This window comes from Halichoeres trimaculatus, unplaced genomic scaffold (genome assembly GCF_033239565.1).
Source record: "Halichoeres trimaculatus isolate MK-OKI-2021-1 unplaced genomic scaffold, fHalTri1.1 fHalTri1_scaffold_23, whole genome shotgun sequence".
In the NCBI taxonomy this organism is placed as follows: domain Eukaryota; kingdom Metazoa; phylum Chordata; class Actinopteri; order Labriformes; family Labridae; genus Halichoeres; species Halichoeres trimaculatus.
In genome coordinates this window covers 22,684,673-22,712,571 of record NW_027437201.1, presented here as the reverse complement: position 1 = coordinate 22,712,571, position 27,899 = coordinate 22,684,673, and the positions used below count along the sequence as shown (strand labels likewise).

Here is a 27,899-nt window from a genome sequence, read left to right as displayed (position 1 = left end):
GAAAAGGTGGCTATCGTTCCCTCCTAAATACACACACTTCCTAAGTAATTCAAAATAAAAAACAGATGTAGAAATAAAAACAGTTTCAAACTAACTTTTACTGTGAAAACACAAAAAAACATGTGTACCTGTAAATTTTTAACATGAACGACAAACATAAAATCTTTATTCTGGCGCCTACGCAGACAAAATGTAAGTTTTACTTTGAAAGAAGAACCCATTACTGCAAATTGCATCATGATGTAGAGAAGTAAAAAGCACTAAAAGTGTTTTTATTTCAACAAAAAAGTCGTGTAATATGGTTTTTGACGAGTTGGTGGCAGTTGAGGCCACTACACAAAAACTACAAAGTAAAAAGCAGCCCGTTTTACGTCCACTGTCAAGGTTTCATCCCCTTTATAATATCTGTGTGTGTTTTTGATAAACATAGCATTTTCCCGCCTTTCGTGAGTCACATGACTAGATCCACGGAACTCCTGATCAGTGTGTGACATCATCACCAACTGCTGCAGTGTGAGGAGTGAAAATGACAAAAGTTCTAGAAAGAACTCCTCATAGAGGGCACAATTTGCCCCCAATACACTGTAAAAAATAATGTTTTTTTTGTAGTAAATTATGTCAGGAATCTATCCATGTCATTTTTAAAGCTGTACAACTTTTAGTTTTTTATCTAGAGGCCCAAATGCTGCAGCCTGTGTGGAGTTGATCCATCTACTCCCATTCATTTTAAAGGGTTTAGCTGAGAGGGCGCCTTTGGGGTTTACTGACTTTAGGGGCTTGTCATTCGAAAACCGTTAACAAAATAACAATGCCCATAAAGATTTTCATAAAGCAGGGTTAACTCTGTCATCTCAGCAAATTTAGAGCCAGTACCATTCATGGCTTCGTCAGAGATAATTCTTGTAGAAAGGGTAAAAATGAAGGAAATCCTGTTCAAGATGTCTTTTTTCCCATCTTAATGAGACAAAAAAATTGAGGTTGGTTTGATTGCTCTACAACATTCCTACTGGCCACTAAAGCCATTTTCGTTTTTTCTTGAGAGCCTAGGTGGCGCCAGAGAGAAAATTAACAATACTCCCAAGTACGCCCTGTTTAATAATTAACAGAATAGGCAGGAAAACTGAATGACATGTATCTGTCAAATCTTTATTCACTCACACTCTTTTCATTAACTTATGTTTGATACACATAGATTAACGTGATCAAACGAACAACATCTAACATCGAGCTGTTCAGCCCTCGTCTGTTTCCGTCTGTATTCAGCGCCAGCTCAGCGTCAGTCGATCCACGCCTTCCTCTTCACGGGGACTCCGTCTCTGACGTGTTGTCTCAGCTCCTGCTCACTCTTCGGTCTGCTGTGGATGAGCGGCGAGTTTTCTTTAGCCGCTCCCCCTTGAATCAGAAAGTTTCTCTGAACTGCATCCGCTGAATGAGAACTCCCAGAATGCCATGCTCTCCTCTTGTTGACCCTGCCAAATCCGGGAGAAGCTGCAGGGTTAAGACCACAGTTTAGGGACTCTGAGGTGTGGTAGTTCTTTGGGAGCTGAGGCTGGTACGGAGCTGATTCAGACTCAGAGCGGGAGCTTCGTGTGTGAGGAAAGATGGAGGTTGAGTTGTGAGGTTTGGTGGGAACGACTGAATAAGCTGAAGGGAGGGAAACTCTCGGTCTTGAGTGAATAAAACCTGTCTTTCTGAGTCCAACTTCTCCCGTCTCTCTGCCTTCTTTCTCTACTTTCTTCGTATTTTCTGAGTCTCTCAGATTTTCTGATTTTTTAGGACTATCCGTCATCACCCTCTTTCTTCTTCTCGTCTGAGCTTCCTCCAGTTTTTTCTCCAGGTCGTAAACATCCTCCGTAACCTGATTGACCTGATCAAAAAGAGACAGCAGTGAGCTGACACACGGCAGCAGATGATCCAGGTAAGGCTGGACGTCAGTCCCAAACTCTGAAAACGAAGAGTCCTCCGACCTCACAGAGAGCGCGGAGGACAGGGGGCGCTGGGAGGAAAATGAGGAGCATGATGAAGGAGAGTGAGGAGAGGAGAGGAAGGGGGAGAAGCTGGAGAGGCGGGATTCCTGTGAGGACCTGGAGGGCGGCGGGTCCATGCCTTCAAACTTCACTCTGTGCCTGAACTGAGAAGAGACGTAGAAAGATGGAGTCAGAAAAACAAAGACGAAATCTCCAAACTCTTTAAAGGAAAAGTCTTCAGGATTTTCCTTAAATTGAAATATCAACTTGCTTAATTGTCTCTTCTGGGCCTGTGTCAGTGTCTGTGTCTGCCTCAACCCCCCTCCTCAGCCTGAGCGTTAAAAGGTGTCCGAACATCTATGTTATAGAGAAAGTCTGAATTCAGTTTGAAATACATTGCTTTTGGTTTTTTTCATTATGGAAACTGGATTACAAATTTTAGTGTCATCAACGCTGATGGAGGTAACATCAGATGGAGGCTACATCAGCCAATCACAGTGCGCCCAGTGCCCTAGTGCCTTTATGAGTTGATGATGGAGAGTGGAAGAAGCCTCAAACAGCTACAATAGCAAGAAAGACACAACCAAAGTGAAACAAAACGCCACGAGTTAGCTTTCTGCTAACCAATTATGTGTCAAATACCTGTGGTTTGCTTGTACTAACATGCTAAGTCAGGTGCACGGCCCTCGAGTCTCTCCCACATAGAAACGTGATGCTACAGGTGGTTGCTGGGCTAGTGAGTGTGCTCACATAGCTCTGGTCAGAGGCTGGGGGTGTGTGTGCTGCAGCTGGCACTGAGCCAAGGAGGAGCCCACTTTGAATGTTGCGAATACTAATAAGTAACAAAAGCTCTACCTGTAAAAGTGCGATGAAACTTAAATAGTGCTTACTTCTTTAGCTTTAGTGAGTCCCATCCACAGCTTGAGCCTCTTGATGAAGAACTCCACCATCTCGTAGTCCTGAGGTTCAATGGGCGGTCGGTGCAGCTCAGCCTGCTCAGTCCTGAAGGATAAAAACGCTTCGTTTAAAACCACACTCAAACCTCAGGGTGCAGTCATATCGTAGACACATTTCCTGAAAATGTTGTGCACCTGTATGCATGGATGAGAACAGCTCCACAGAGTCTGACTAAGAGCCAAAATCCTCCCACCACTAAGAGCAGCCCGTACAGGAACGGTCTTTGGAAAGTTCTTCGACCACACAGGAAGGACAGCATCGAGACTCTCTTCTCATAAACCGACGAGAAACCTTCTACTGGATCGAAGAAGAGCTGAAACAAAGACATTTGCGTATCAAAAACAACTCCCCTGTTGCTGATTCAGAAATCTCATCACGTACCATGTTAACGAGCCGAGCGCAGAGCAGCAGCAGGAAGAACAGCACACCCAGAGCCCACAGCTCCCTCCAGGCTCTCTGCAGCACTTTGCCCAGCACCACCCACCTCCGCACAAACCTCAGGGTCCCCAGCAGCTGGAACACACACCAGGAGAGATAAAGACCTTCAGATAAAGAGGTTAAACTGTGGCATGGCAACCAAGAGAAGCGATATCTACCTGAAGAAGAAGCAGAGTGAGAAGAACGGCCGCAGACTGTGAACACCTCTGAGAGAGGAGGGACGCTCTGTGGAAGTCTGCGAAGATGTCGGGCTGGGACCAAAGCTAAAAAGTGCACACAGGTTAATGAAAAGTCCACAGAAATGTGCTCTTAAAAATTAAATACGGTGGCAGGAAAAACAGGAAATCAGATGGTTTTGAAAGACTTGCAGTGTGGGATATAAAAAGTTTGCGATTGCTGGATCTGTTTGAACTTTTTGCACTGCTTGGAGGTCCTCCTAAGGCGTCCCGCAGGCCTCGTCTGGGTGAGATTGAGACAATAACGGAAACTTCTGTTGCAAACCAAATCAGTGTACCGTATTTTCCGCACTATAAGACGCTTCGGAGTATAAGGAGCACCTTCAATGAATGGCCTATTTGATAACTGTTTTCATATAAAGGGCGCACCGCATTATAAGGCGCATAGAGTAGAAGCTACAGTAGTGGCTGGGGTTGCGTTATGCATCCACTAGATGGAGCTGCGCTAAAGGGAATGTCAACAAAACAGTCGGATAAGTCAGTCAAACTCAAAACATTTTCTTATCCAATTATTTTCTGTGCCGTTTTCAAAAAAAGTGCACTGTAAAGATGAAGCCGTGTCTGCCGTCCACAAAAGCCGTTTTCAGAGATCAGTTCACATGCCAGACCTTTGGGGGGCGCTGTATCGCTCTAACAATAAACAAGAGAAGAACCCCGGCCAGCCTGTGAGCTAATGTTAGCACTTAGCAGAATTCCTTTTTACCAGTTCTGACCACTGTTACTTCGGCGACGCCCCCTGACTACGGTAGCCATGATTAATCAATATTACACCATGGTCAGTTACCATAGCAACGCATCACACACATTTCAACGGGTGAGGATAACACAAGAGCGCTGAAATATGGATTTTGAAGTCAATTTCAACATTTTTGGACCAAACAAAACATATGATGAACGGGAAGAACAGGAAACAAAAAAAGAACAAGCAGGTAACATCAGAAGAGCTCAACAAGACTGAAAACAAAAAAGATGAAGAGAACACAAAAAAAAGTTACAAAATGGGCTGTTACTATTTTAAGAGAGTATTTGATGTCAAAAAGAAGATATGCTGAGTTGAATTTGTCAGCTGCTGAACTAAATACTATTCTAAGAGAGTTTTGCGCATCAGTGCTGACTTAAAGTGGGAATACTTCCTATATTTGAGCACGTTTAGCAAGTTTACAGCAATTATTCTTTATTTCTTTTAAAGTTTACAGTTTGTGGGACTAAGGTATAAGGGGATTAAACTACTCGGAAGCGTGCGTTAGACCGTTCTAAGGCACGACGTGGAGTGGGGACACCACGACGCGTAGCGGAGTGCCTTACTTAATCCATATATAAGGCGCACTGTTTGAGAAAACTGAAGGCTTTTAGGTGCACCTTATAGAGCGGAAAGTACAGTAGGCTAAAGCTCAGTCTTCTCAGATGCCTTCAAGTTATTTTTGTGAAAGCTGGCCTCAAACATGCATGTCAACTGACTCTTCAAGGGGAAGACGGCCTTCATTCGCAGACTTTAGGGTGTCAGCAATATGGGACATTCGACTGATATGTTTAAGCTGCTACACAACTTTGAACTGTGCCATCATCAGGGCTGTGTCCGAAATGTCATACTAACGTACTACTCATACTAAATGTGACATCAAAAATAGTATGTAGTGCGTTCACATTAAATAGTATGAAAAGACTGTGTGCGCGAGAAATACCCGGATGTATACTATATCGGTAAAAATTTTAAGTATGGGAGGTGGGCATACTAGTCGCACTGACACGCCCCATAATGCATTGCAAGCCCCGTATTTATAAACGTATATACAGAATGAGATGACAAGATGAGAAGCAACTAAAATGGACTTAGCTCTACAGGGAAACCTAAACGTAAGTACAAAGAAATAAAGTGCCTGAGGCGACGGACGGATCGTCTTCGGTGTCTGCGAGCAGTAAACATTTTTTAATTTTTTGAAGAGAGATGAATTCGTCTTGAGACCGGTGTTAGCTAAAAATCATCCACTAGCGAACTTCCCGTTTTCAAAATAAAAGCATCTTTTATTATCTCCTTTAAGTTCTTTAACGCTTTTGTAAATTAGGCTCTTGTTTTGTAGCGGACCAGAAGTTTCTTCGATAGCATATTGGCGCTCTTAACAGAATGTCCGAAATGTCGAAATGAAATTTGTATCCGTGCGTTTTGTGGCCCAAATGACCACATTTTGGTTTTCTACGTGATGACTTCCTCGCCTAAAATGTTCTTAAAACTTTCAAATGTGGCGAATCAACTGAGATATTTGATAGCCTGGTGTGCTTCCATAGACTTATGTGTGCTTCCAATTTTTGTCGTCGGAGGTTTTTAAATGCATTATGGGAAACCGAGTAGTATACTACGGTGTAAACCGTTGGCACTCTCATCATACTTATAGTATGTAGTATACAGTATATACACAACGACCATGTAGTATGTAGTATGTTAGTATGCCATTTCGGACACAGCCCAGGTTTTTTTTACCAAAATTCCTCAACAGATCTCCTAAGAAAGATGTCTGCGTGCAAGGTCTGTGCTTTCGTTTCCTACCCTTGAAACTGAGGAAGTTGCTGCAGATAAGAAGCAGAAATACAGGATTGCTGATGTCAGAGACAACACAGCCACAAACAGCTGGAACAAGCTGAGCCGCAGACACCGGCTTCTCTCCGCATACATCGCCCTCAGCTCTCTGAATAAGATGAAGAGGCCAGAGATGAGGAGGAGAACCTGGGGTATGAAGACACAGAGGTTAATCACTCTGCTTTACAGTGCGTCCATCAGTGAGCAGCTGGGAGTATCTGTTACCATGAGTGCCGTCTGCAGGTCCAGACCTTGTCGTGAAGAAGGGATGAAGAGCGGATGGATGAGGATGGAAGGCGAGACTCGGTGTGTGTGGGTCCAATCCAGCTGAATGGACACACACACAAACAGAGCGGACTCTCTGTGGGCGAGTGTGAAGTCTATTGAAAGGCTTTTCAACCTGGGATGGAAATTGGATTGAAGAAAAAACAATCAGAGGAGCAGATTGAGTAGAAGATGGAGGCTGGGGTGTTTTCTAAATGAATGCAAACTGACTGAAAATGGAAAGAGATAAAATTCATTTAAACCCTGCGTGTGTCCAAAAAGGTAGAGTCTGCAGGAAAATAAAATGTAAACTTCTACAGGAACAATCCTGATTTATCGTCTCCTATGGGCTTCTATACATGTGTGTCAGTGTCTGTGTCGGCCTCAACATCCTCCTCAGCCTGGATGTTGGTGTGGGCTGAGTGTAAGTGTTGTTACATCAGCCAATCACAGTGCACCCAGTGCGTAAGTGACTTTGTTCGTTGGTTAGTGAGTGGAAGAAGCTAATCAGAGCGAAACGAGTTAGCGTTCTGCTAACCAGGTATGAGTAAAATACCCGTGGTTTGCTTGCGTTAACATGCTAAGTCAGGGGCACGGCTCTCGAGTCTCTCACATATAGAAACGTGATGCTACAGGTGGTTTCTGGGCTAGTGAGTGTGTTCACGGAGCTTTGGTTGGAGGCTGTGGGTGTGGGCTGCTGCTGGCACTGAGCCAAGGGGGAGGAGCCCAGTTTGAATGTTATGTTTACGAAGAAGTAACAAAAATTCCTGCAGACCCTAATTCAATAATTTCAATGAAAAAATGTTGATTGTTGTGCATCTTCTTCTCTTTTTCACAAAGGATTAGTCTCTAAGTTACTAAACAAAATGAGCCCAATTGTAACTGAAATCTCCCCGTTGAATAATCCACTCACTGGTTTTTCGTCCACGCTGGCGTACGCTGATCAGCTACAAACTGATGAGTCCTCACAGTCCGATCTTTCTGGACGTAACTTGCCAGAGGACTGAGCGTGTGTGTGTACTGCAACCGTGGTGATCCTGCAAGATGCAGCGAAGGAGATTGGTGCAAGTGAGGCACCAAGGTACCGTTGACCCATTGCTCTACCTCTGACCAGCTGAGAAGAGAAAATCACCAACATTAGATGTGTTTAGAAAAATCTTGGAGCATTGCACAACTTTTGAAGACCAAGCACTTGAGGATTTCTCTCTGGATCATCCAATGTGAGACTGGATTTGGAAAGCGAAGTGTCATCTTTACTCTGAGAGTGAGGTGAGGTTGGGGACCCCCAGCGGCGCCGTGTGAAGTTGGTGTCTGACAGCAGAGTGCAGCAGCCTGCCCTGACTCCTCTCTGCACTGTCCTGGTAGTTCACCATCAACACCAGGAGCAAGAAGAGGAGCTGGCAAACAGAGTGCTGCAGGAAAGAGGGTTTATAATGAATGTTTAAAACAAGAGACGAAGCTCTGAATCCGAATGTTTGATTCTCACCCTCATGAGCGACTGCAGAGCTCTGACTTTGCGAGCTTCCTCTTTGGCCTGAAGCAGCCCGTAGCCACACGGCGGTCTGACATTCCCACAATGCTCTCTGAACGCCCTCACTACAGTGGACTCCTGAGCCAGGAGGTCCTCCACCTCTGGGTCCACGGGCCTCCACAGCGCGGTGCTGATCAAGGCTTGAAAACACACCTGAGTGGGATGGAGGGAAATCAGAGTCAAGATCCACCAAAGATTGGTCTTAGACGACGTGTTTGGACTCACTTTGAGAGGCTCGAGCAGGAGAGCAGAGCTGAAGAAAGAGGAGACGACAGAAACAAGCCACATGATGAGCATCGTCCTGGACATGTAGCTGCCGTAGACTCCGACGACTGCTAGGAAAGCTGCTAAAAGCACGGCCACAGCAGCGTGGGTTACATAAAGCGCCCAGTGGGGGAGCAGCCATCCAGGTTTACCTCGTGCAACACCTGGAAAACACAAAACATAGAAATAATACGCAAGTAGAGTTTCGTAAATCAAGAAAAACAGAGGTTACGTACCAATCCTTGTGCTTGAGCATGAGCGGGAAGACTCTGAAGACGGGTCCGGCAGGAAGGTGCTGGCTACCGAGTCCACTGACCGCACAGAGGGACACTTCTGGAGTCCCGTACCAAACAAGGTGGGACAGGACCGTGGATCCGGCTTGTGGACGTCACCAAAAAGTGACTTATCCTCACTGTGCTGCGACCAGCTGCTGCAGAAAGATAAGATCACATTAAAAAGACGTTTCAACTGAGTTTGTAGAATCACAAAAGCTTTCCTTACGCGTTCGACAATGACGAAGTGGTTCTCGGGGAGTCCCTGCCGCTGTCTGAGCTGCTGTTCTTTGCGTTCGCTGCGTCCTCTGATGCTGCTGCGATAGACATCAAGAGATCCTCCTCTGGCGTTGTTTGAGAAATGCAAAGAGTAAGTGAACAGGAAATGATTCATCCTGTGGTTACACATTTGAATTTGTGTTTCTCACCAGAGAGAGTCAGAAACGTTGTCAGATTGTGGTTGTACGTGTTGAACGAAGCGACCTTAGAGGCCAGCGTTGTCGGGGATAATGCACAGCCAGGAGAGGGGTCATTAGGCGGGGACGGAGCTCGGCGAGGCTGCATCAGGGTCTTTTTTCTCCTAATCAGCCGCGTTGGGACAACAGCAGGCAACGATTTGGGCGCTGATGAAGTTTCGTTGAGACATGGCTCCACTGGTAGACTGAGCAAGCTGTCACAGGACTGCCAGGTCTCTGTGCCATCCTCCTGACATCCTCGCTTCTCTTTCTGGGCCGCTAACCCAGATGTGGCCCAGAAGTCCAGGATACTGGAGTCAAGCAGCTTGCTTTCCAGTAACTACGGACAGCAAAGAGAAAAACAACCACGATTACGAAGGATGTAGAGATATGTGTGTATGTGTTTTTGTTCGAGTGCGTGCTCTCACAGAGAAAGGACTGTCCCGCACTTGGCCTGACGAATCAGCAAAAGAGAGGAAGGAAGGACCAGAGAGCTCTGATTGGCAGAGGTAGACGTCCCCAGAGGGACACGCAGGAGAGGAAGGGATGGAGTCGTCTTTGGACACCTTTGGTGAAAAATATCAGCAGTTTCAAGTTTCTACGTTGAGAGGAAGTGGGTCAAACTGAGAGACATCAAACAGGTTTGTGTTAAAAAAGAGTTACCTGAGTGTCACAGTGTCTGAACAGGAAACAGAGCAAACACTGCAGAGGAAACACCAGGAGTGCGACGGAGGCTCCCACAGCGATCGTCTCCATGTTGACCAGGAGCTGAGCTGAAACAGGTCCGCTGTGACAAAGACATAAAAGTCACTTACTTTTCATCAACTCTGGATGAGAAATATATCGAGCAAAAACGCATCAAAAACGACCCTACCTGTGCCCTTCAGCTCCAACAGCCCCGTACCACAGAGCTCCCAGCGCCGAGTAGAGATGCAGCATCAGGGCGCTGCACGTAATCCTCTGACACCTGGTGAAGCGGCTGTGTGCAGGACGCTCCCACAGCGACAGCCACAGGTGGCGCTCAACCAGACCGAACGTCAGCTGGGAGTTAAAGACACGTCGGAACTGACAAAGCTCCTCTGGACCTGGAGGGGTCGAATCAGAAAGGAGAGAGTCGTCTGGGAGAGTCGTCACATCGTAACATTCTGTGATGGATCAAACTCTCGCCTGTACCAGCTTACATGAGGCCAGGACTTCCCTCTCCACGCTGCCGTTCCTCTGATTCTCCACAGAGAGCCAGTCCTCCACCAGGAAGAAGAACATGTGGTCTGTCTGAGGGTCCCAGACCACCACATGCTGCACGTACCAGGAGGGGTCCAGACCTGGATTCACACACATGTATCCAGCTACATTTAGGCCCCATTCACACAACAACATGTCATCTGAAAACGCTGTAGTAAGCATGCTAGGCCTGTAGGTGGCGTTATAACTGTCTTTGCCAGGCGTTGCCCTGTTGGTTGTGGCTGCCTGTTGTCTTTTTTGACTGTTTCTTGTAATTTTTACCACTCTTTTTCATCATCTTTGTATTCGGAGTGGGTGATGACTTTGTATGGCCCATTTGTCGGTCATCATGGACACCAAACTGGTTTTGCCTTTAGTGATATTTTGACTATTTTTTCTCCTGTGTTTGTCTGGAGAGCCTACATGTAACCATGGCTGCATCGTTTAAATGTGAAATCAGCTGTTAGCAGCCTGTAGCATGTCAATGCTAACTGGTGCTAGGCCGGATGTTTCCCCACAAGGTGAGGAGAAGGAGGTGAGGATGACGTGGTGTTTCTCAGGTGTGAGCTAAGAAGTGACGACATGGACCTGTCCTTCGTAAGAGCTGTCTCCAATAAGATGGACAAGCTAGCCATGCTAACCCAGCAACAGAGGAAATACCATAGGGCAGAGTAGCATCATGCTATGCAACAATACTTTTGTGTTTACTTTCTTTGGTGGTAAAAGTTTGTTAGCTTACTGTTTTGTTGACAGTGTCCTTTAATTCACTATACAGTAAAAGAAGCAGCTTTAGCCTTTACGGTTAATTCTCAGCTAATGTCCCCGGCCAGTTGTCAAAAAGGCAGCCTAAAACGTAACCATGAAATTTTAAAATACAACAAAATAAAAAAAAAATAAAACACATTTTGTTATAACAGGTGTAATCCCAGTTTAACCTTAATCCAGTACCTGTGTTATCGTGCCAAATCCGAATTTTCCAGATTTCTCCGAGGTTGTCGTCTGTTTCCAGGTGAAACTGGTCCAGACTCCCTCGTTGAAAAGCTCCCTCCCTCTGCAGGTGGCGTGAGCCGCTCTTTGTGAGTCCGTACAGGCAGATGCCAACGTGCGCTGTGGTGCCTGGAGGAGCATTAAATGTTTTTCTGTTAATCACAGAATCACCTAAACGCATCATTTCAGCTCCTCCTCCTCTGACCTGCTCCGCCCCGCCTGCCGGTCTTGACCAGAACCCTGTAGTGGAACAGCCCTGGTTGGCTGCACAGCGGGACTTGGCTCAGCCTCAGTCTGTCCAAGTGGTCCAGCTTGTAGGCGATGAGGCCCATCAGTGCATGGATCAGAACCAGGACTGCACACACAATCCCCACCACCACGTTACGCACGGGCCCACCTGGCTGCACAGGTAACAAACACAGGAAGTTGTTGATCACTGCTTGTAACACTTGTTTTGACTCATTCTCAGACTCAGATTAATCAGGGTGTGTTGTGTTTTCACTGACTGGCAGCAGCAGGACCACAGCCCCGGGGTGAACAAACATACTGGCCCCAAACAGGGTGAGGTGGTTGGTGAGGCAGTGCGCAGCGTGGAGTGTGCTGCCCTCCAGTGGCTGTAAGCCGTCACTGCTCCAGCGCCTCTCACCCTCACTGTAGAACTGGCACAGTGAGCTGAACACACACACCGACACACGGACGGTGCAGTTGCTGAGCAGGGATGAGGTCAGATTGATGAGGAGGGAGCTGTCGGTCCTGTTCGAACTAAAGAAGAAGAAAAGTTTTTATTTTTTTAAAGCTGCAACCAATCAGAGCAGAGCCTCTTAGAAAGGAGGCGTGACTTACTGAGGGGAGAGGAAGATGGATTCCTCTTTGGAGGTGGCTGAAGCAGAGAAAATGAGCTCCCACTCTCTTTCTAGAGGAAATGTGGATTCATTTGTCTCTGGTGCTGCGATGCTCACTTCAATCTTAACGTTTCCCAGGTTCATTGAAGCAGGTCCTGCACATAGAAAATAAGACAGGTTAACATCTGTTGCTAGGCGCCATCCCAGTGTGGCTGTCTGTTACAGCAGATCTCTCTTCTTTGTCCATTTCTTGTAATTTTTTTCATCTTTGTATTTGGAGTGGATCATTACTTTGTTTGGCTCATTTGTTGGTTATGGACACCAAACTGGTTTTGTCTTCAGTGATAGTTTTTACTACTTTTGCTCCATGTGAAATCAACTATTAGCAGCCTGTAGCATATCAATGCTAACTGGTGCAAGGCCGGATGTTTCCCACAAAGTGAGGAGAAATAAGTGAAGATGACGTGATGGTTCTCAGGTGTGAGCTAAGAAGTGACGACATGGACCTGTCCTTCCATCCATCGTTATTGGGAACGTAAGATCTATCTCCAATAAGATGGACGAGCTAGCTGTGCTAACCCAGCAACAGAGGGAATACCAGAGGGCAGAGTAGCATCATGCTATTCACAGACATGGCTAATGGAAAAGAAAAAAAAAGTAAAAGTATAGATAGTAGGGTTTAAAAATACTTTTGTAGAAGTTGAAGTATCAACTCAAGCGTTTTACTTCAGTAAAAGTGTAAAAGTACTACTTTCAAAACTACTTGAAACATGAAAGTAACTTAAAGGAGGGAAAAATGCCATTAAGGTCAAAAGCTTCGGCTGTGCCACAGGGGTCTAAAGTTTAGAGTTCAACCCCCTCCTGAGTCTCTGCCACTGACACCTTCGTATGAAACGATACGATGCTACATACGTCTGTTATGTCATTGCTGAAGTGTGGCGTCTTTACTCTTTTTTGTTGGATTCATTAGCTGGGTACACTGCGTCCCACAGTTGGATGTGGAAACCGTACCAAACCGTACTGATCTGAACCGGACTGCTTGGTGGAAACAGGGTTTAATATTTATTTGATTTACCTGCGTCGTGGCTGAAGTTGAAGGACACAAACAATCCTGCGTTTTCCTCCAGCCCGTTCACATCTTTCACTGCGAAGCTCATCTTCCCCTCAGCGGGCAGCGGTAAACTAAGACACGCTCCTTCTCCATCCAGATCCTTCGGCCCCACAGGATGCTTGTTGGGCAGGACTATCCGTATGGCGTGTTCAGGATCCAGATCCTGGATGGGGATCTGTCGGCCCTGAGGCGTGGTGAGCTCCATCGCAGCCAGGCTGGTAGAGATCGGAGGGTCGGCTCCAGCCAGGAGAGACTCAGGTCCTGTTTCCAGGAGCAGCTGCACCACCTCAGACTCCTGACTCCTCAGATAGGAGGTGAAGGAGGCCGGGAGGTGAAACCGACAGTTAGGGGTGGTTACATCGCCACTCGTTGACTGAGAGGACAGGATGTGGTTTTGGGAGGACTGATGAGAGCACAGGAGGTCAGAGGGGTCTCCGTGGAAACCCACTGCGTTCAGATAAGGGCTTGAGAGTGAAAGAGGTTCCTCGCCTTTGACTCGAGCGTGCATCAGAGAGCGCATCAGGGCTCGAGTGTGACCCAGCACGGACAGGACGACTGAGGAGCTCTGGAGAGTTTGAGGGTTGAGAGAAAGAGCTGCGAGTGTGTTCCCTGGAAAGATAGAAAACACACTTTTCATTCGCTCTGTTCACAAACATTGAATCACTGTTAAAGCAGAAGACGAGGGTTGATAAGCACCTAAAATACGGATGATGTTTCCTCCTCTGTCGACGTCCGAGAGAGCTCCACAACTCGTCTGCTCCTCCATGATCTGGATCATCTTTTTCACAGCTTTCAGAACAATCTCCAGACAGTTACTGCAAACCATTTCTCTCGGGACGTCCTGGAAAAAATGCAGAGAAATGTGAGAAATCAGCTTCATGCTTAATGAAGCTTTGTGCAGAGAAGGATTAAAAGCCGGGGATCTCTTACGATCGACTGTGACAACGCAGCGCTGATCTGATCAACATCCAGCAGCGATAAAACAGGAAGAGAGGCGAGGGCTTGGATCAGACGTTCATGGATCTGTCTTCGGTCTGAGAGCTCGCTGAGACCTCGTCCAGACTCCACCTGAGGACAGAAAGGACACTTCAGGCTTCTTCATCTCAGTCTGACGTCAGTCATTGTGATGGATTTGAAGTTACAGTGAGACCTGGTTGAGTTGGCTGGCGAGTGCGACAGAATAAGAGATGATCTCTTGAGGGTTTCCACGCTGGACTAAAGCCTGAAGCTCTTTCTGGACGTTGTTCCTCAGCCATGGTTCTGTGACCTCACCCCTCGCGGGATTTTCAACCGTCAAAGATCTAGAGAAAGTAGAAGACATGTCTAAGAATCAATGGTGGGAATCAATCAACTTACACCCATTTCAAAACCAGGAACCTTAACTTCACTTTCTTACCTGTTTAAGGCTAAAACTTTCGCTCCAAGAAAGTCCTCCACCAGCACGGTAACTTCGATAACTGACGTGTGTTTTTCCTGTCCTGGAGTTCCCATGGGAACCAGGGAGCTGTACGATGAACGAGTGCCTCTGCAAAGAGAAATCAAAACTATTTTTCTTAGCCAGTTCCTGTCAGATGAGATCTAAAAATCTAGTATAAAATCTCTGTCAAAAAATCCCAGAAAAATTCAAATTATTACAACATTTCTGCCTTTGTTTATAAACTAGATTTGGGGAAAAAATACCACTTTTCTCCAGCAGAGGGCGAAATGTTTCTCTCTGACTCACGTGATGTTTTTTTTAGGGGAAACTATGGCTCCTGATAAAGTCTGTAGACCCTATCATTCAACTTTTTCATTTAGTCTGGTGTTAAAAAAGCAAAAGAAGAATCACAATTTAAAACCGAATCAGCACCTGAAAAATTGTAATCGAATGAAATCACTGTTTACCTGTACAGAGTCAGCAGGGGGCACTTAGGGCCGGTCTGGTTACACGGTGATACCTGGAACGTATAGATCAGCTGAGCAGCATCATTTTCATCATCCTTCCATCCTAAAAAAAAAAAAAATGTACAGGTTAGACAGATTATTGATCTGTTATTGATCTGAGTTGTTAGCTTCCACCCCATTGTACCTGAGCAGCTGAAGCTGACAGATGTCTCCAGCAGTCGGATCCCTGATTCAGGACTCAGATCACACAGTCCTCCATGAGGCGGGTCGTTGGGGAGTACAGTGAGGCTGGCACCGCCCCACTGCCCCCTGTGAGGCTGGGACACGTTCAGGCTGAAGGTGTAACTCTGCTCTGGCTGAAGAACACCTGAACGAATCACCAAGTCAGCCGACTTTCTCCCTGTGGAGGTGGAAGCTGCGTTTAGGTCAAAGGTCACACCAGCCTGGTCCTCAGCGCTCCACTTGTACTGTGAGGGAATCAAAGAAATCATAAACATCAATACATTTCAAGCACTAAATACTCCTTTTTTTTCAATATGTACATTTTTTCATGAGATAATTGTTTGATGGAGCAAAAAACTAATAGATAAAAATAAACTTTTAAAATAAATAAAGCAAAATAGTAAGTAAAAAATAAACACAGTTTCAACCAAATGAATACATTGCAGTACCTTATTTAAACAGTAGAGGGCTGTTTTTCCTAAAAAAATATATATATATATTTAAAAAAGTTTTTTTTATTTTTATTTTTATTATTCTTTTTTTTTTTTTTTTTTTTTTTGGTTGTAAGATTTGTTTAAACAAGGCATTCATTCATTCATTTTTAATTTTTTGCCATTTAATTTAAAAATAAATTCTCACATGCACATTTAGGAAAAGGACATTTTTTGTTTTGCACAGTTTACCCGACCTCAGAGGATTAAAAAAATAAATTCTGTTTAATTTGTTAAAAATAAGAGAAACATTTTTTGCCGTTTTTATTGATTGAAAATTTGCAGAAATAGTAAAAAGAATCTTTTTTTTAGTTTAATTTATTTTTATTTTTTTATTTTTTTATTTATTTAAAGTTATTTTCAACAAAATAAATACATCGCAATGCCACATTTAAACAGCAGAGGGCTGTTCCTAAAAGAATAAAAATATTTTTTTTTTAAATAATAATTATTAATTAAGTTATTTTGATGTGAGATTTGTTTAAATGAGGCAATAATTTTTTATTTATTTATTTATTTATTTATTTATTTTTAAGATAAAATATAATCTCACTTGCACTTTTCAGAAAAGGACATACTTTGTTTTGCAGAGTTTACCCTACCTCAGAGAATTTCAAAGGCAATTCTGTTTAATTTGTTAAAAATAAGAGAAACATTTTTTGTAGTTTTTATAAATTTAAAATTTGCAGAAATAATTAAAAAAAAACTTTTTTGTTTTATTTTGTCTGAAAGCTCATTCTGCAAAAAAATAAAAAAAAATTGTGAGAAAATCGCATCATTAACCCAAATTGTATCAGATTGTGAGTTGGATGTATCTCTAATACTAAGATGATACCTTTGTTTCATTGTCACACTCCTCACATCTTCCCGACAGGATGATGGGTAAGCTGTAGCTCGCTCTGTGATGACCAGAGCAGGACACACACTCCACATCGACTGGAAGTAAAGGAGCGTCCAACACGGTCACCTGAAAACAAGACACAAGGTGTTCGGCTCAATTTAGCACGTCCACTAAAACATGTATTTGCATCATGAATTCCTGGACGTTAAAAGCACTCACTGTCTGATTGACCTGGGCCTGTCTGTTTCCTGCGTCGTGCACGGTCAGAGTAAAGACGTACGTCGTTCCTGGATGGAGCTGAGAGCTGGATAAAGTCACGGTGCTGCTGTTACTCCTCAGAGGTTGCTTCACAACAAGATCCTGAAAAACATCTGATGGTTAGACCAAAAACGATCGTAATAACTGTCGTTATCTTCAACTTTATGACGTCTTTACCGCTGTCGTCATCCTCCAGTCGTACTCCATTGTGTCCTCAGCTCCTGTTTCCACATCAGGGTCTTTGGAGTCAGATCCATCCAGGACCAGGTCACTGAGGCTCGGCCACATCCTGCTCGAGCCTCCCTTGATCCCGGCGACCAGAGGGGACTGGATCACAGTGAATCTGGATCTTTGCTTCACAACTAGAGGAGTCTCCTGGAGGGAAACTGTGAATACGACGCAATGCCGCCCCACGTCAAGAGCACGCTTTGGGATCAGGAGGAGAGGTGTGTTCACGTTTAACTTCCTCCCAAGATTTATTCTACTTTCTACGTTGGCGCTGGCACAATCTGACTCTTTGAAGATCTCCCATAAGTACGTGGTTTTGTAAACAGAGCAGTTGTTTTCCACTTTTGCCTCAAAGAAATTTGGCCTCGACCTAAAAATACGAGAGTCTTTCTGCAGAAGAGAAACCTGGGGTGTGGAGCATTGGAGCTCCTCCACCTCCACATTTAGCTGTGCATACACACGGCTCACACTGCTGACAGCCTCCACCACAACGCCGTACCTCCCAGGGTTATGATACATATGACTGAGCGAGTTTTGATCTGTTGACAAAGTTTCCGACGAGTCTCCGAAGTCCCAGAGGAAGCTGATGTTACTCCATCCACTCAAGGTTGCAGAAAACGTAACAGCATGTCCGACGAAAACTCTCTTCGAGTGACTCACGATGTTGACTCGATTCAGAGGCAGATGAACCGTGGACGTTTCATTCAGTGTTTTGGAGCAGCCTCCTCTGGTGGCGGTCACGCTGTACGACAATAATCCAGCGTGCGGTGGGGAGAAGATCACTTCCTGGCCGGTCTTCCACGTGGGGTCTGAACCGTCAAGGAGAAAACTCCATGTGAAGTTAACAGGAAGTCCTCTGTCAACGTCTGCTTTAAAGGAGACTCCTTTCGAAGCCTCTAAATCAGCCGAGCAACAGTTCACGAGACGTAACCCTTGAATCTGCTCTGTGACGAGGACGCTGGACGACGTTTCGGCTCTGCTCACCTGGTTCCAAGCTTCCACTGTGACCACGTGAAGTCCAGCTGGGAGGTTTGACGTCGTGAACCCGTCTTTGGAAACCCTCTGACTCTGAGTCCGGTCTTTGTTTTGAAGAGTTAAGACGAAGCTGACGTTGCTTCCTTGGGAGATTATTGGCGTGAACGTGACTTGTTCCTCGGTGCAGATGGAAAACTTAGAGATGTTGAGTGTCAAACCTTCGATTGCGTCAAGAACCGTAGCGCTGTGTGACACTTGCTGCCAGTTGATCTCATTGGAAACATTCAAAAACACCTGATAGACGCCTGCTTGTGTGAAAGTGTGGATAAAAGTCTGATTGGTAGCTTTTAAAATCACGCTATCGTCTCCTTTGAGCGTCCAGCTCCAGCTCAGACCACTTCCTTTCTGAGCGACCCCGCGGAGTTGAACCGCAGCACCTGTTGAGACGAAGACCGGCGTCTTCTTACCATCAATCTCAAACTCCACCTCCTGCACCTCTTCCTGGATGTTAAACTCCATCGTGGCGTTGCTGCAGCTGACGGCGTTCTGAGCTGAAACTTTGATTAACTTACGACCCAAACTTACAAAAGTGTGGAGAAGAAACGGCACAGACGTGTTCTGTAGCAAAACATCCAAGTTCACGTACCAGATGAAGCGTAAATCCGACCCGCTGAGCACGGATACGGAGATGTTCACAGTTTTACCCGCTGCAACCACATGAGGCTGGTTTGTGATATTTGCAACGACGACACGCTGCACCGCGACTAAAGACATGCTCCGATTGACTTCGCCTAATCTGTTTGAAGCTTTCACGTGGATTAAAACCTCTCCTGGAGTTTCAGCTACCATGTGGAAAACCTTCCCCTCGCCAGACGTCCGTGCAGCGAGCCAGTGATACGTCACATTTGAGCCTTTGGCGACCGAAGACGTGAACTCAAGCTCCTCTTGCGTCGGCACATACTTCATGTTTCTCACGCTCTTAGACTCAATCTGCAGACCTTCTATCCTCTCAACGACCTCGATGAAAACAGACGCCTCCTTCGTACTCTCTGAGCTTTTCGCCACAACTTGAACTTGAAAGACTCCAGGTTTCCTGGAAGCAAAACGAAACTCGTTGGCTTCTTGTTCAGTTGACTTGACGCCGTCTACGATCCAGTGATATCTGGCGTCACTCACATCAGGGTGAAGAAGCGAGATAAGCATCTCTTCTCCTACTTCGATGTACGGTTGATCCATGTGGATCCATGTGTCGTCTCCAAAGCTCCACAGCAGCGACACGGTGGTACCAACGCAACCAGAGACCCAAAAAGAAACGGATTCATTGACGGTCAGAGTACGATTGACACCGTCATGAGTCACAGAGAAGCTGCTGATCGGGATCTGGACGCTGACGACAGCTTTGGCTGTTTTGTTGCTAACTTTGTTACTGACGGTCACTTCGACTTCTTCAGCTCCTTCGTCTTCAAAGATAAAACACTTGAAAGAGTTTTCTGTCGTGGTGATGACACCAGATGAGCTCCTCAACCAGGTGAATGAGCATCCTCTTATCTCCTCGGGGGAAACAGACACTTGGAAACAAACCTCCTCTCCGACTGCGGCGACTTGACTCGACGGCTGCACCGTCACGTCGGTTATTCCCAGCTCCACGCAGATGCTCGTGTTGAACGACACAGACGTAACAGCGCTGAGCACGGTCACTGCAACAGGAAAGGATCCTCGGTTGTGGAATCTGTGCATGGTTGTGGATCGTCCTGTCACTTCAATCGGCGACGCATCTCCGATCAGCCAATGAAAAGTCAGATCTGATGTGTTTCCGTTCACCAGAGCTCTGAGCTGAGTGTCTTTTCCACTCAGTACACACTCTGTAGGGAGGACTCCACTCACGGTTAACCTATACACCTCTACGTCCACTGACTGACGACTTTGGCTGACAGAGTTTGAAACTGTAACTTCAACCGTAAACTTCCCTGCTGACTTATAGATGTGTGAGATTGACCCATCTTTAAGGTTTTCTTGCACCGTCCCATCCCCAAAGTCAAATATCCACACGAGACGTGAACCAGTGGCGACCAAAGCTCGGAAATCCACCGGAGAGTTGAGCTCACTTTGCCCGCTGTGTCCAACGGTTAACCCAGAGATCTCCTCTTGAACGTCCACCTCGAGAAAGCTGCTCAGCACCGTCACGGCGTTGTCAGCGCTCACCGTGACGTTAAAAACCCCAGCAGATCCAAAAGTGTGGCTCACTCTACGATCGCTGCTCTGGACAGTTCTCGAGCCGTCATCGAATTCCCAGGTGAAGAGAGCAGCTCGACTGAACGGCTCGAGGGAAGCTTCTAGAGAAACAGGCTCTCCGACTCGTGGCACAGGAGGGGAGGAGGAGATGAGGAGGTGGATTAATTTGGGGCGGATGCTGATCATCATGGATGCATCGGTTGAGTCGTACTGGTTGGAGACTCTGACGTAGAGTTTGAAGTCGTCTGCATACAAAGAGAGACGCCAGAAGGAGCAATCAGAAAAAGATGATTATGATCATTAATCAAACATTTAAACATGTTTATTCTGTGTTTACCTGGGAAAGTGTAGGTGTGGTTCACTGCGTCCTGAACGTACACGTCCCTCTGTCGTCTCTTTAAACCCCCTCCCATGCTCAGACATGGAGCTGGCAGGTTGTGGATCACGTTGCTTCTTCCATCTCCAAAATCCCAACTGCATGAGGGAAAAATAAATAAAATATAATTTAAAACACACAAACTTGAAGCCCCTCTGAGGAGATTTCAGCTGGTTGTTGGACCAAGTGGAATTGATATTGATTTCTTTATGTAACCACGAAAAGAGAATGAGACAAGCTGGAGCAGAACAGACGTATACCTCTGCTGCAGAGCTCTGAGAGTTCTATACAGAAACAGTCTGAGCTTCACATTTTCTCAATAACCGACACTTTGTCCTCTAAATAAAAGCAGAATGAGACATTGAGAAACAAAACAGCAAGTGTACAGAACAATTAAGAAAAGTCATAAACCGTAACTGCGAATGGATTTTGCTGTGAAGTAAAGACTGCACACATTTATATATATATATATATATATATATATATATATATATATATATATATATATATTATATATATATATATATATATATATATATATATATTATATATATATATATATATATATATATATATATATATATATATATATATATATATACATATTAAGTCTAAAAAACTAGATACCAAAGTCATAACTACAATTTCAACTTTTAATTAAATTGTTGATCTGAAAATTGTGTATTTTTTTCTAACAATTTGACTTTTCATCTCCAGTTTTTTTAACTTTTAATTTCAAATATTTGACTTTTTATCTCATGGTTTACTTTTTATCTCATAATTTCAACTTTTTATCACATAATTTATCCCACAATTATGTATTTTTATCTCATAACTTAACAATTTTATGATATATATTGACTTTTTATCTCATATTTTTTGTTTTAAATCTCAAATATTTGACTTTTTATCTTTTGGTTTACTTGTTATTTCATAATTTCAACTTTTTATCACAAAATTTATCTCGCAATTATGTATTTTTATCTCATGATTAATTTTTAACTTTTAATCCCAATTATTTGACTTTTTTTCTTATATTTTAACTTTCTATCTTATAATTCCATCTCTTCATAACATAATTTATTTCACAATTATGTATTTTTATCTCATAATTTCACATTTTTATCGCATAATTTTTAACTTTCATGTTAGAATTTAAACTTTTAATCTCAAATATTCGACTTTTTATCTCGTAATTTCAACTTTAATCTCATAAATCAATCTATCTGATAATTCAATTTTTTTTCTTATACTTTTAAAAATTTGTGTTTCATAACTTTGACATTTTATCTCACAATTATTACTTGTTATCTCATAATGCTAAAATTGTATCTCATATTGTGACTTATCACTTATTATTTCAACTTTTTATCTCATAAGTTCAATTTTTTTCTCATTACTCTGACTTTTTATTTCACAATTATGACTTGTCTCATAATTTCAACTTTGTATTTCATTATTGTGACTTTTCACTTATTATTTCAACTTTTTATCTCATATTTTGACCTTAAATCTCATAATTTCAACTCTTTATCTTATCATTTCTATTCAACTCGTTTTGACTTTTCATCTCATCATCGTGACTTTATTTTCTGATAATTTTGACTTGTTTTTGTATTTATTTTCCTTTAACTGGCAGAAATGGGCTTCCATACTGACCTGACAGTGACGGGCAGAGAGACGTCCACTCTGACCCTGAGGTTAAAGGAATGAACAGCGTCCACGGCTCCGACCTCTCTGACCAACAGGAACTCGGGCTCAGCCATCGGGACGATTTCATCAGCAGTCAGGACGAGGTGCTGGGTCTGAGAGCTGACAGGGTTTGAGGCCGTCACCTGGAAGAGACAGAACAGGTGACGTTATCTGCGTCTACCAGAGATCCTGGAGACAGCTCGTTAAAAGTTTAGACTCTGACGTTGAGCTTGTAGTCTGCAGGTTTCTTGAACACTACGCTGTAAGACTCTCCTTCATGAGCGAACTCATCCAGGTCGTCAATCACCCAGGTGAACCTGACCGAGGAGCCACGCTCCACTTTGGCAACAAACACCTACGATGGAAGATAACGAGTGATACGTCAGTGTGAGGAAATACTCCTTCACATCACTTTACGTCGACAGATTCACGCTCTGACCTGTGGCGTCTCCACCAGCATCCTCCAGCATTTCCCCGGCTCAACGCTGAGCCCCGTCACCACCTCGTAGCTCCAAACCCCGACCCTCAGAGTCTGGGAGCTGACTGTGTCTGTCACGCTGACGGTCAGAGTCTGAACTCCTTCAGACGGCAGCACCAGAGTCACCGAGGAGAACCAGACATCATGAGACCGCCTGGTACACTCGGGCACCAACTGAGCCACCTCCTCCGGGCAGTGTGGGAGAAAGGGGATCCCAGTCTGTTGAACTGGGGCGGACCATGAGCTCCTGGAGTTTCTCCCAGACAAGGCTCTGACAACGATCAGTGTGGGGACATGTACTGGGACGTGGATCTCGTTGTTTTGATCCGGGACGGGGTAGATAACTCTCAGTCCAGAGCTCTGACTGGGACTGTTTGTGACGCTCCACGCTGTGGGAGCTGTGGGAGCTGTGGGAGCTGTGGACTCGTCTCTTTTGTTGTTGAAGCTTTCATCGAACTGTGTACCTCTGGGAAGATTGTCCTCATACAGCATCCGTAGATCACACACTTCTCCGTCCACCCACCGTCCCTCTGGGGGGAGAGAAGTGAGGCCTCCCTCCCACCAGCTCCCCCACTCCTCCCTCCTCAGAGACATGTAGCTCTGGCGCCAGGGGGATTCAGACGCCGCTTCACTCTTCAGGCAGTGCAGGAACGTCCCCGAGCGGCGAGTGTGCTGCACGGCCACGATATCATCAGGGTATACCATGATGGACGGGTCAGGCAGCAGCAGCTGTCACAGACAAAGACGTAAGATTCATTATAAGAGTTTTTTTTTTAATCAGGAAGACGAGTCGGTGACAAGATGTTAGAGTCGACTCACGCTGAGCATCTGGAGGTTTGAGCTTGGGTCTGTTCTCAGAGGCAGGTCTGCCACCAGGTGGTAGAAAGGCGGGGACGTCGGGTACCTGGGGGGTAACACAAAGCCCCGGCTCCCCGCTGCAGAGTCGTAAGGACTGCACGGACACATCGTGCACACGCAGGTCTCCAGCAGGTGGCACCAGTACTGCCCCCTGCTGCAGCCTCCTGTGGTGTTACACAGAGGAGCCGCTGAGCAGCAGCTGAACGGGTTGAGGAGCGAGCTACAACCTGAGGAGCCACAGAAACCGGTCACTAACAAATCCAGATCCTTAGAGGGCAAACTGTGAAACCATCGTACTGTACCTGGAGGAACCAGGTGGTGGTTGGGATTGCAGTAGGGTCGGAGAATCTGGACGCGAGCTATGGTGGACTCTGTGCTGGGCTGGACCACAAGATCCACAGATGTCAGCTGTCCAGCGTGACTGAACCACAGCCCAGGAAACAGCTGCATCTGTGAGACAGAGAGGGTCTGATGAGGTTAAGACCTGAAGAGTGAGACGGATTTGATACCACACAAACATCAGACCTGTCAGTGATATCATGCTGGTGAAATAAACACCATTTGGAAAAGGAAGAAGAAGAATCTGATGATCAAACTTAACAAATATTGGATCATTTTAACGTGCACTTTAGGAGCGCTGCAAAAAACTTTAATATTATCTAGTGTTTTTGTCTTATTTTAAAGATGCTGTGAGGAGGATCTGGTTTGATTGCACTCTCTCGCCATCTTGTGGCCTGGAGTCTTCGCACACTGTTGTAAATTACTTTTAGCGAGATGTATGTTTGTTTTGGAGTTAAATGGAGATCAGATCAAAACAATTTTTTTTTGTTCAAGTCAATTTTTACTGGATACAACACGCGCTACGTCGTATCTGTAGGCTAATGTGACAACAAGCTAACTGTCAGTAGCCGTCCATATGTAGCGCTATCAGCAGCCTATAAGATGTGTCTGTAGTGTGAAATGTAAGTGAATCCTGCTGCATGTGGGTTGGAATCAACATTAGCACAAACAGTTTAGCCCTTTTAGCCTTTAGCTCGTGCTCTATCTCTTTCCTGTTTCTCTTTCTTCAGCTCTTCTGTCCTTTTTCTATCTGACAGTTAGGCTCCAGTGTCCACCACCGCTACAAAATTAATCACAGAAATCAGAAAGAAATCGAAACTTCATCAGCCGATGACCTTTACTTTCGTAAGAGTCACTTTGCCTCAGCTCACCTGGATTAAAGTCATTCTGCAGCCGCAAAATCGACTTTATCTTCCCAATAAAGACAAAAAGTGGAAAAAATTCTATACATAGTTAAAATCTAGTGGATCACTATCTAAATAAGAAGTTTTTATTATTATATTGTACTTGGGATTTCTTAGTTTTTCTTTATTTTTGATAAATTTGCCTGAAATAAAAAAAATGGAGATTTTCAAAGATTTCCAAAAACTTAAAAAAAAAAAAAAAAAAAACTGCAAAAATTTGCTAGAAATAAATGAAAAAAGTGCAAATAAAAGCAAAAATTTGGAACAATTTTAGAATTTCAAAAATTAGCAAAAATTGTACAAATATTAATACATTTTCAAAATTTTTCAAAAAGAAATCGAAACTTCATCAGCTGGAATGGTGTTAGAGAGACTTAGCTTTAGCTTTAGCTTAGTGCTTTAGATCGATCCAGTCCTGGACGACCCAAACTGGAAGCTAAGAAGTAGAATTTTTAAATAACCTGTAACCTGTAATATTGGTGCTGATAATCAATCAATCTTTATTTGTATTGCACCAAATCATAACAAATGTTATTTCAAGACACTTCACAAAAACATTTACAGGTCTAGACCCGTAAATGTTAATAACATTTTATTAGCAGAAACCAAACATCAAGACAGGATAAGGAGTCTGATCTCATCTTAATCCACCATGAGTACAGGACTTTGCAGCATTTAGCGAGTTACAATGGAGAGGAACAACTTCCCTTTAACAGGCAGAAACCTCGGACAGAACCAGACTCATGTTGGACAGACATCTGTCTTGACTCTTAATTTAAAGTGCGGATTAGGATCAGGCAGATATTTAAAAGGGAGACTTTTCTAGATCATTTTCAAACTCCTTACTCCCCTTGAAGTAAAAAATGTCTGATTATAATCGATATTAGCCACATTCAGCTGAGCAGTCCAGAAAAATGTCTTGTTTTAAGTTATTTAAAGACAAAAAAAATGTCTTTAAATAACTTGTAATCAGACATTTTTCTGGACTGCTCAGGTGAATGTGGCTCATATTAAGTCTAAAAAGACATTTTCTACTGAAAATAAGACAAAAACACTTCATTTTTTATAGTGAGCTTCTTGTCCTTGAAGGCCACCGTAGCTGCTCTGATAGCAGTGCACAAACTCACTGCTAGATATCACAAAGCTAAAGTCGACCGACCTCCACGGTGAGCTGTCCGATGTCTGGGATGTCGGGTAACGGTTGAACCTCCATCTGATCATAGACCCCGGTCATAAAAACCAGACCAAGGAGGTAGCTGTTTGGAGACAGGGCAGGCTCTGCACAGAGAAGATGACACAGATTTTAAACGTGAGCGTTAAAGAAAGATTTAGTGAGGTTTAGTCTGTGGTTCTGTTTCCATCAGGGGTCTTACGATCGACTTCTTTTCCACAGAGGAAGAGGTGATGTTCAGCACACGCAGCTCGTCTCTGTTCTCTCTCTGTTCCTAAAGACATCAGACTACACTGCATCCTCATCCCCTCCAAAACCCCGGCCTGGTCGGACTCTTCTCCTCCTGGTCCCTTCAGCCAAACCCACACAGGAGTTTTCCTGTTTCAACACAAAACAAAGAGGAGATGATTTGTAATCAATCTGTGAACACGTGGAGTTAAAGCTGCTGCTGCACTCACGCTGGGAAGGAGTGAAAAATAAAGGTGTGCAGCTCCGAGCTGTCGGCCTGAGCCAGATCTCCTCTTTGGATGTCTTTGCACGAGCTTTGAGCTCCACGCCATGAAGATGTGGTGTCAGAGAGCCAATAGCATTTCTGCGTCGTGAGGTGGATCCTGCCACCTTTGGGACAGAGGGTTTCATCTGTAGAGAAGTAAAAACACTTTAAAAACACCAAATATTTCCACAAAAATAAGAATAATAAATGCATGTTGCAGACTAATCTTCCCCACCTCCATGAGCGGTGATCAGAGCCACACTCAGGATCCACAGCGTCAGCCACTGTGATGTGAGGACACCCTGCATCTTGTAGACCGCATCAGATCCCCCTGAATGAAACCTTAAGCATCACATCTGCACTTTTTCATCCCTGTCCGCTAAATCTGCAGATCCTAACAATCCTTTTTTGTCCAGGTCATTCTCCCTTGAGCTCCTCATCCTCATCTAAAACCAAGCCCTGCGTCTTTAAACACATCTCCTTCTCCTGACACCCCCTCTCCTCCTGCAGACACGCTCTGAGTTATGGGGGTGTCATTGTCTAAAAGGCCTCTTCTCCACCTCCTCCGAGCGCCAGGATGACTTCTACTTTGTCTCTCAGCAACAGCTTTAGAGGCAGAGTTGACAGAGGAGGCCGGCGCTGCTCATTACCATGTCATAAAACCTCGGGCTCTCAAAGGGAACTGTCCGATTACTCCGGCAGGCTGGAGCTCAAAGAAAACAATTTCCAGAGACGAAGAAACCGGAGCAGTTTGGGTCTTAAGGATACAAATTGTTGATTTCCATGCAGAAAGAAAATGAAAGCAGTTTGTTTTGTCAAATCCCTCTCAGGTGGAAATAGTTTTCACACCGTGCGAGAGTTTTCTGGTGCATCACGTCCACAAGCTGGTCGTCCAAGTACAAAAAGCAAGACTTTAACAAAAGCTTTGACGCACATGCTAATGAAGAAGATTTGAGTTTTAAAAGAGGATGCCTTCTGGGTTGCCTGGGAAGAGAGCAGATCCCGCTGAGGGAAGGGGAAAGGCAAGCAAAGAGAAGATCATCCATGACGACTTTTTGCTAAACAGAAGTTTTTAGAAGCAGCAGACTTCAGGAGGGTTTGAGAGTTAAAAGAAGAAAGGGTCAGGCAGTTTTTAATGCTGTCTGAAAGTGAAAAGCCAGGTCACACCAGGCTCAGTACCTGGTCTCAGGAAGGCTTGGTTATGACGGGCTTTGTAGCTGGTGAGCAGAATCCAAAAGTCTGATCCAAAGTTTGAATCCATGAACAGTGATGCAGCAACTATTTAATGTTGTGTGCACACTTGTAACATCAACGTTTTCATTTTTCCTTAAATTATTAC

The 27,899-nt window shown here is 44.5% G+C and overlaps 1 protein-coding gene across 1 annotated transcript; it reads right to left on the bottom strand.

The window, feature by feature from the left end:
• Positions 1–1,207: 1,207 nt before the first annotated feature.
• Positions 1,208–26,868, bottom strand: pkd1b (polycystic kidney disease 1b). The gene is given in 41 exon segments (XM_074663395.1): positions 1,208–2,131; positions 2,858–2,969; positions 3,059–3,221; positions 3,306–3,466; positions 5,053–5,057; positions 6,141–6,317; positions 6,396–6,570; positions 7,348–7,548; positions 7,692–7,846; positions 7,921–8,118; positions 8,191–8,393; positions 8,466–8,669; positions 8,723–8,845; positions 8,930–9,296; positions 9,385–9,522; positions 9,620–9,743; positions 9,831–10,041; positions 10,138–10,278; positions 11,126–11,293; positions 11,370–11,565; positions 11,671–11,836; positions 12,008–12,161; positions 13,082–13,726; positions 13,814–13,958; positions 14,048–14,185; positions 14,268–14,418; positions 14,514–14,642; positions 15,002–15,104; positions 15,186–15,468; positions 16,550–16,681; positions 16,991–20,493; positions 20,586–20,722; positions 22,284–22,429; positions 22,540–22,671; positions 22,756–23,523; positions 23,614–23,879; positions 23,955–24,102; positions 26,056–26,174; positions 26,270–26,445; positions 26,526–26,706; positions 26,796–26,868. Coding segments are annotated over 41 exon segments (11,772 nt in total). The 3' UTR covers positions 1,208–1,276.
• Positions 26,869–27,899: the final 1,031 nt, after the last annotated feature.